The 8,802-nt window shown below is 68.1% G+C and overlaps 1 protein-coding gene across 1 annotated transcript; it reads right to left on the bottom strand.

Moving 5' to 3' along the window:
- On the bottom strand, positions 1 to 5,569 carry SHC2 (SHC adaptor protein 2). The gene is given in 14 exon segments (XM_074163662.1): positions 1 to 288; positions 1,164 to 1,301; positions 1,426 to 1,727; positions 2,142 to 2,306; positions 2,402 to 2,468; positions 2,552 to 2,732; positions 2,837 to 2,963; positions 3,132 to 3,183; positions 3,300 to 3,353; positions 3,448 to 3,567; positions 3,770 to 3,830; positions 4,212 to 4,282; positions 4,981 to 5,512; positions 5,514 to 5,569. Coding segments are annotated over 13 exon segments (1,917 nt in total). The 3' UTR covers positions 1 to 288; positions 1,164 to 1,172.
- Positions 5,570 to 8,802: the final 3,233 nt, after the last annotated feature.

Raw genomic sequence — 8,802 nt, 5'->3', positions numbered from 1 at the left:
CTCATTTCCAGGTTTAATTAGAAACTTATTCCAAACCATGAACCCGCACCCAGAGCCAGACACACTGGAGAAGGGGACGTGTACACCGTAAAAACCTGCCAAAGCCCCGAGGCGGCCGGGGGTGGTCCCTGGGGGCCATGGGACTCCTCTCCTCCCGGCAGCCCTGGCCCCTCAGTGCCAGCAGCTCACCCCTGCCCTGCGCGCCTCCTGCAGCAGCTTCATCCTGGCCCCGGCCCGGGGGGGCTGCGGGGGCTCAGCGCCACCGGGAGCCTCACATGGCAGCAGCTCCTGGGGAGAATCCAGCTGGAAATGTGGGAGCGACAGGGACATCCAGCAGCACCGGCCTCCAAGAGACATTTGTGCCCAGTCCCACGCCAGAGCCAAGCCGGGGGGCACAGCCCCCACTGCCGGGGGACCCCACGGACGGGGGTACCCCCAGATGTTGGGGGGAATGATGCAGGGAGTTGGGTCCTGAGCAGCAGCGTTGGGTGAGAGGCACGGCTCTGTGGGCAGGGGGCTGGTCCCCCGGCTGCCCCTCACACACCTGTGCACACGCACACACACGGATACACACACATGCTCACATACCAATGCACACACGCACGCACATGCACACACCAAGCCCCCTCGCCCCATTCCACCCTGGGAGCCCTGGGATGAGGTTCCTGGCACTAGCCCCAACCCCACTTGCTCCATCATCGTCCAGAGATCAGTTCCGCGTGCCAGGATGGAGCCAGCACCAGGGGCCACGGCGTGGGGCGAGTGGGAGCTGGTGGTACCAGGGGCTGGGGGCATACAGCCCCACGCAGGCAGGGCCCTGGGCCGGAGGGGACAGGGCAGCCCCGGGTAGCTCAGTCCCCCTCAGCGGGGCCGCCTGGCCGCTCCCACCCTGTTTTGCCTCCACACATGGAATAAACATATTTGTGTCCAGCTGGGCAAGGGGCCGCATGCGGACGATGGAGGGGAGGCAGTGATGCAGGGGGGCCCTTCGGGACCAGGGACCACGAGGCCCCACTGGGGAGGGGGATGGGGAGCCCAGCCCTGGGGGTTTGGGGGCTTTGCCCCCACCAAGGGCAGGCACAACCAGAGGAGGGGAGCGTGGAGGGGCTCCCTGGGTCTGGGGTGAGTCTGGCACCAGGGGAGCAGATCGGGGGCTCACGTACCCCCCGGCATCACTGCTTCCTGTGGACGACCTGGCGGAGGTGCAGCTCGCTCTCTGCGGCCACAATGGGCTGCTCGTTCTGCCGGTGGTGGTTGATGAGGTGGCTGATGCTCTCAAACAGCACGTCCTTGGTCCTTACCTGGGGGCCAGGGGGCACAGAGGTCCTGAACCTGAGAGAGCTGCCTCCTGCACGGGGTCCCCACGCAGCCCTCAGCGCCTCCCAGACCCCATCCCCATCACGCCCCCCCTCCGCTCCCCCTTACCACACCCTCGGGATCCACCAGCAGCAGATGCTTGGGCTGCCCGCTGTGCATCCCCGTCAGCACGTACTGCCCTGGGTTGGTGAGACTGTCCCGCACTAGGAAGTCCCCATCCGCCTGCAGCAGCCTCTCAGCGTCCCGACGGCTCATCTTCCCGTGGTACCATGGTTCCCGCCTCAGCTGTTCCTCTGTGGGGGCGATGGGGGCCTTCCGCGTGGGGGGGCTCGGCCACTGGTCCTCGATGGGGGGGCTGGTGCTGCCCCCTGCGATGCACTCGTGGAGCTTCAGGGCATCCTCGAATGGCCCTGCGGGAGCCAGGGGTGCAGGGATGTCATGAAGCAGGGCTGGGGGGGTGGCAGGGACATGGCCAGGCCAAGCGGTGGCAACGGGACCCACAATTATGGCCAGACCCATCTCTGGGACGGACCCTGCTGTGCCACGGCCATCCCAGGCATGATGCTGCACCTGCACCCAGGCACGGAGGGGATGGTGCCCCCCTGCACCGCCATGGCTGCCCCCTCCACAGGATCCTGCCCTGAGCCACCCCCAGCAAGGGTGGGTGAGGACGGGTCCCAACTCGTGGTCCCCAGGGCTCAGCACGGCACCGCTTGGGGCTCAGGCACCACCGGGGCTGCGGCACAAGTCTGGGCAGCCCAACAGCACGGCTCGGCCCCTCGGCAGCAGTTCTTGCGCCAGAACCCCCCAGCCCACCAGCTTACTCATGTCAAAGAGGTCCTTTTTGGGGCTCTCCTCTGGCGCCCCATGAGCCGCTGCCTCTGGCTCCCAGGCATCCAGGCTCTGTGTGTTCACGTACATGTGCTCCTCATAGTCCCGGGGGCCCAGGTGGTGGCCATCCGCCTGCAGGTACCCGTCGCAGGGCTGGCCTGCAAGGACCTGGCATCACCACTGGCCCAGGCAGGGCAGAGCTGCAGGGAGCCCTGCTCACCATCCCTGGGGTCCCCCCCGCAGCGGTACCCACCCTGGCTCTCCAGGTCCCAGAGTGGCCCCGGCTGGCTGCTCTGGTCTCGCCTGGCTGCAAACCCACCCTGGGGAGAGGAGACAGCGAGGATGTCGGGGGGACCTGCCCGGGACCCCTACGGCAGGGCCAGCAGCAGCTCTGGGGGCTCACCTGGCTGGGGGCACCAGAGCCGGAGGGCTGAGTGTGGATGTGGCCCAGGATGGTGCCGTGCCGGAGACGGGAGTCGATCAGCCCCCCCGGGGGGGGCTCCTTCCCCGGGATGCTGTTGTAGTAATCGTGCTCAGCCACCTCCTCGTCCTCCCCCCAGGCCGACTCCTCCGCACCCAGCGCCCTGCAGTGGGGACAGGCAAGCTGGGGACACCCTGAGCGACTCAGACCCCCACCATGCCCAGCACAGGGGGTACGGGGCCATGGCGGGGTCCCTTGCCCCCCTACCTGTCCGGGGGTGCTACCACCTTGGGGGGGCTGTGCAGGTACTGCTTGAAGCGCAGCTCGAAGGCCTGTCCCACCGTGCTGATGACACTCTGTGCCAGCCCCTCGCAGCACTCCAGGATGTGGCAGGCTGCAGACAGATAGACGGACAGCTTCAGTGTTTCCCCTGTGCTCCCATCCACCCCTCCAGGACCACCCTGAGACACCCCCCACAAGGGATCCCCTCCTCCAGCCTTCATCCCCCAGCACATTCCCCCTCCTCCTCTGCAGAGCTCCCGAGCACAGGGGCCAGTGTCACCTCTCTGGTTGATGGGGTCCTTGGCGACGTAGGCGACATAGTCCGTGGTGTCCTGGAGGCACAGGGGGGAACTCAGGGCCCGTGTCCCGCTGCCATGCAGGGAGCAGGACGTAGGACAGGCAGCCCCTGTCCCCGCTGCCCCCGAGGGCTGGGGCACGTGTGCCTCACCGTGTCCCCACCAGAGGCGAATGAGATGGATTGCATGTGGTGGTTGGCGATGATCTGGGGAGAGGACATGCCCCGGGGGGTGTTAGCGCAGGGGCAGAGGCTGGGAGGTGGTGGGTGGTGGGGTCACATCCCCAGGGTAGGCTCTCACCTGGCGCGTGGTGGGGATCATGAGGTTCAGCCCGTCGACGGAGATGTTGACAGTGATGCTCATGCCAGCGAAGCGGAGGTTGCTCTTGCCCAGGATGGAGAAAAGGGCTTTGTTGGGAGCCTGACGGGGGGAGAGGAGGATGAGGGTGATGCAGCGCCTCACAACCATGTTTCCTGGGGGGGGGTAGGAGGCAAAGAGGGGTGCCCCGAGGGACCCCAGGCTCTGTCCCGCAAACGGGGCAGGCACCCCCAGCACCCTGCCCCACAGCCCTGACTTGCCCCAGGAAGGAGCCCAGGAAGGGATGGGCTGGGTGGAAACTCACCTTCTTCTTCCAGATGCCCTTCACACCCGGCACCGCCTCGTACAGTCTGTTGATGGCTTCCCTGCAAGCCATGGCCCCCAGCTGGTTACACCAGCCCCTTCCCAGCTCCCTCCCCTGCCTGTGGCTCCGCAGGGCCTGGGGGCATCAGCCCCCGCAACCCCAGGTGCCGCAGCCTCCCTGCAGCACTGCCCCACGTCACCGGCCTGCGGTACGTAATCCCAGCCAGGGCCATCTCCCTTCTCCTCTTTCCACCCATTGATCCGTGGCAGTGCCCTTCGCCTGTGTCCCCACAGGTGGGGTGGATCCCATGGGGCAGGGGTCCCCCAGACCCTGGTCCTGTGTCCCCCCCTTTCCACAGGGCCCCGGGGAGGGGGAGCACCCAGGGCCACCAGGGGCTCCGGGTGGCATTGAGGTGCGGGACAGTGGGACAGTGGGGCTGTACCTGGTGACCTGTGTCCGAGTGTTGAAGTCAAGAGACCTCATGGAGCGCAGCACCTCGATGCACCCCATGTACTGTGGGGGGACACGGTCAGAGCAGCCTCCTCCGGTGACCGCCACCAGCACAGGGCAGGGGATGGAGAGGAGGGGAGGGGAGGAGCCGGGTGTCAGTGAGAAGGGTCCCTTTGATGCCAGCTCCAGGGCTCTCACCCCAATACATGGCACCCTTTCACCCTCCACCTCATCGCATGCCCCATCGCATGCCCAGACCCTGTGCTGAGACCCAACAAACTCATCCGTGTGCTATGGCTTGTGCCACCCTCGTACGGGTTGGCTGCCGCTGGCTCCCGGGGCTGGTTCATCCCGGCCCGGTTTGGGAGGCTGTGCCAGGCGACGTGGGCAGTGTAACAGGGCCGGGCTGCCCGTGATGGGGCGAAGGGGCCACAAGCTGTGCGTGCCGGGGGCGGCTGCCCAGAGCACCCCGGGGACCGGACCCCACCACGTCCCCTTGTCACGGCACCGCGGGCTCCCGTGATGCCTGCCCCAGGGCCGGTCCGGCGGGAGCCTGGGGACGCGGCCGCAGCGCTCGGCGGCAGAGCCGGCCCCGGGGCAGCCGGGGGGGATCGGAGCCGGGGGTTCTGCTCAGCCGTCGGGAGGAGCGGGCAGACCCACCGAGCCCTGGCCCGGCGGCGATGGGGCTCGCCGGCCGCCGGTGCCCCGGAGACGCGTGGGGCCGGGGTCGGGGGTCGGGGTCCGTCTCCGGCGGGACTTACCCGGACGATGTAGGAGACGCCGGGCCCCATCACCCGCTCGTCGGGGTGCAGCCAGCCCTGCGCCGGTTTGCGGATGAAGCTGCCCTTGCGGCTCCATTCCTCCCCGCCCGGCCGGGCCGCCCCCACCGCCCCCCGCGCCCGCCCCGCCGCCCCCGCCGCCCCCCGCGGCCGCCCGCCGCCCGGCCCCGAGCAGGGCGCGGCGCAGAGCGGCTCGCAGGCGCCCAGCACGGCGGCCAGAGCCGAAGGGGCCCCCGCCGCCGCCCCGCCGCCCCCCCGGGCCGGCGCCGAGAGCTCCCGGCCGGCGCCGGCGGGGCCGCGGCCGAGGAAACCGGCGGGTCCCGGGAACTTCCACTGCGGCATCCGCGGGAGCAGCGCGCAGAAGGTGGTACCGGGCTCGGGCTCCTCGCCCGCCGCGGGGCCGGGCCCGGGGGCCGGCGACGGCATGGGGGCGGTCAGCGGCTCGTCGCGGAAGCGGTCATACTTGGGCTCCGGGAGCATGCCCGGGGCCGCGCTCCGCTCCGCCGCTCCGCTGCCGCGCCGGCTCCCGCCCCCCGCCCGCTCCCCCGGGGCCGCGCCGCGCTGATGTCATGGTGCGAGCGCTCCGCCGCCCCCCCGGCCGCCGGCGCATCCTCCGCCCCCCGCCCCCCCCCCGCCGCTCCCGACCCGCCGCCGCCCCAGCATCGCCCGGCCCCCCCCGAGCATCCTCAGGCCGCCTCTCGCCCCGCAGCATCCCCTGTGCCCCCCGGGCGGTGCTGTCCCCCCCCGGAGTCACAGCGGGGGCTGCGGGAGCCGCGGGACGGGCAGGCGAGGGGCTCTTTTCGGTACGGCACGACCCCCGGACACGGCTCTGCATCCCCCGCGCCCCGGGTGCCCCCCCCCCCCCGGGGCCGGAGCCCCCGCACTCTGCCCTCGCCCTGCTCCAAAGCCACCCGCTGCCGCCCACGGCGGAGCCGGAGCCCCCCGGGCTCGTACCGGTCCTGCGGGGGCTAACGGGCTGGGGGGGTCCGGGGAGGGCTACCGCCTCCCCCAGGAGCCATAGGGCACGGGCTGCTCGCCACTCCCGGTTTGCAATGAGCCGGGGTGGCGAGCAGGCAGCTTCTGGAAGGGGCCAGCAGCCCCTGGCCGCTGCCCTCACCCCCAGTGGGGACATTTTCTGCTCTTTCCACATTTTCGTCACCGAGATGTGCTCACAGGGAGCCCGGGGCTGGCGGGGGGGTAAGGGGGGGACTTTGCCAGGCTTTGCTGCACAACGGGGCTGCCCTATTTCCGTGCCTCCCAGCCCAGTGGGCTTCTTCACTCCAATGTCATCAGCCTCCACGGCCAGGGCTGGCTCCCGCTTGTTTATATCTGTCAGGAGGGCGCAGGCAGGAAAAAGCACAATCATTTTCTTGCTTCTCTGCCAGTATCTGCAGCAAGCAGGGAAAAAAACGCCAGCCTTAAAGGGACTCTCTGACCTCAGTCGAGTCACTCGCCCGTCTCCAGCCCAGGGGCTGCTGCGTTTTCCCAGCGGTTCAAAGGGCTCACCCCCCCTGCGGGTCCTGGCACCGGCCCATGGCATCGCACCCACCGCAGGGCTCCCGGGTGTGCATGTCCCCCCTGGGGTGAGGTGGGTGCTGGGCCGGTGTGGATGGAACTGGGGATCCCCTTGGGAGTGGGGGGCAGCAAGCGCAGGTCCCACACTGCGGGCGATGGGGCGATTCTCCAGCAGAGCTGGGCGCAGAGGGGTGAGGGGACCACAGCCAACCCCACTGGCCCAGAGCAGCGCCCGCAGCTGCTCCACTGCACTGGGACCTGGGGACTCTCGCCTTCCCCCAGCCCACCCTGCGTCCCCTCCATTGCCACCACAGCCTCTTTGCAAAGCAGAGGCGCTTGGCTCTGGGCCCCCGAGGAGCCTCCGCTCCCCAGCCCGTGGGGGTGATGCCATTGCTCCCCCCATCTGCCAACCGGCACAAACAGAACTGGAGCCTCCCCGGGGGCCGCCGTGCCCCGGGCAATGCGGCCGCCTTTGTCTTGCCTTCTCCTGGCTGTCTCCTGCTCCCTGGCAGGTGATGGGGTGAAAGCCAGTAATTGCTCTAAGTGCGATCAATAAATCACAGTAATAGAATTACATCTGCTGTTGCCATATTAGGAACCGCTTCTCTGCTCTCTCCTCTCACTGCTCGCCTTTGTTTTGTTTTTAAACGGTCACAGAGCACCCAAACGGGTCAGGCTCTGGTGGGGACCCGGCCCCGGGCATATGCCCCTGGGGGAAGGTGTCAGGTCCATGGGGAGGTCACCGGTGTTTTGCCCCCCACCACACGTAGAGACCCCACGGTGTGGGGCTGGGACCCGCTGCCCCAGTGCTGAGCATCAGCGAGCTCGCCTGCAGCCCTGGGGAGATGGAGCCGCTCCATCCACTCCCACACAAATCCCCGGGGTCCAGGAGTTATTTTCATCTCATTTGCAGCCGGTCTCGGGCTCTGGAGAGCGAGCTTCACCTCAAGGGCTTTCTCCTGGCTGCTTTTCATCATTGCTTAAAGGAGAGCCTCCACAAATAGACGCTGGGTCACAGCCTCAAGCACTCTGTGGTCCGGGGGAGCCCCGCAGCCTCTCGTCACCCCGGTGTCCTGCCCCGCCACCAGACCTCTCCTGCCGTGGTTCTGGCTGGGACGGGGTTGACTTTCTCGCTAGCAGCTGGTGTGGTGCTACAGTTTGGATTTGGGATGAAAATTGTGTTGGTAAAACACTGACGTGTTCGGTTGTTGCCAAGCAGCCAAGGGCTTTTCTGCTCCTCAGCCCACCCCACCAGCGAGCAAGTCGGGGGGCACAAGGAGCTGGGAGGGAACACAGCGGGGACAGCAGACCCCAACGGCCACAGGGACATTCCCTGCCGTGTGACGCCATGCTCGGTGTATAAACTGGAGGAGGAGGAGGAAAGGGGGGACATTCGGAGTGATGGCGTTTGTCTCCCCCTGTCACCGTTAGGCGGAAAGAGCCCAGCGTTCCCGGAGATGGACGGTCCCCCGCTGGTCATGGGGAACGAATCCCTTCTTGTGCTTTGCTGCTGCATGCGGCTTTTGCTCTGCCTTTTAAACTGTCTTTATCTCAACCCACGAGTTTTTTTCCCTCATTTTTACTCTCCTCCTTCTCTCTCCCACCCCACCGGAGGGGCCCTAGGCACTTTCCGGGGCGAAACCAGGACACCCGGTCCCCGGCAGCCCCAGCACCAGGGCCCTCCCACCGCACCCGCTTCACATAATTAAACTCAGCCTAATTAAACCGCCTCACACCCCCAGTACCGCATTAGAACCAACACCAAGTCCTCTCGAATCCGCAAAGGATTAATTAGGGGAAGGGAACGCGTGTGTGCAAGCACCGAGCGGCTCACCGGTGATGGCGGGGAGGGGGCAGCTGGGGAGGGGGCAGCCGGGCCCGGGGCTGGAGAGGCTCGGCATGGCCGAACAGTCCCCTTCAGCTCTGGACCTGGCTGCCCGCTGTCCCCTCCCCACCTCCCCTTTGGCGTCAGGCTCGGGGAAAGGGCCGCGGCCCTCCCGGGCAACCAGCCCCCACCAGGGCCCAGGCAGCGGTGGAGGACCGGCGTATCCCAGCATACCTCGCGCCGCTCCCGGCGGAAGAAGATGCCGGGCGGCACCACTCGCCCGCCCCCTCCGCCCCTTATAGCCAATCAGAGGTCAGCTGAGCCGGCCAGGAGAGGGAGAGTAGCCAATAGAGAGCGAGGAGCTAAGAACCGGAAGTTCCCGTCAGCGCCGTTGTCTCGGCAACGGGGTGGGGCCTGCGGGCGGGCCGCCCTCCGCCGCCGCCCTCGCCCGGCAGCCCCGGGCC

Source organism: Numenius arquata, chromosome 25 (assembly GCF_964106895.1).
Source record: "Numenius arquata chromosome 25, bNumArq3.hap1.1, whole genome shotgun sequence".
NCBI lineage: Eukaryota > Metazoa > Chordata > Aves > Charadriiformes > Scolopacidae > Numenius > Numenius arquata.
Note: the sequence above shows the minus strand (reverse complement) of the source record. Positions and strands in the feature narration are given on the sequence as shown.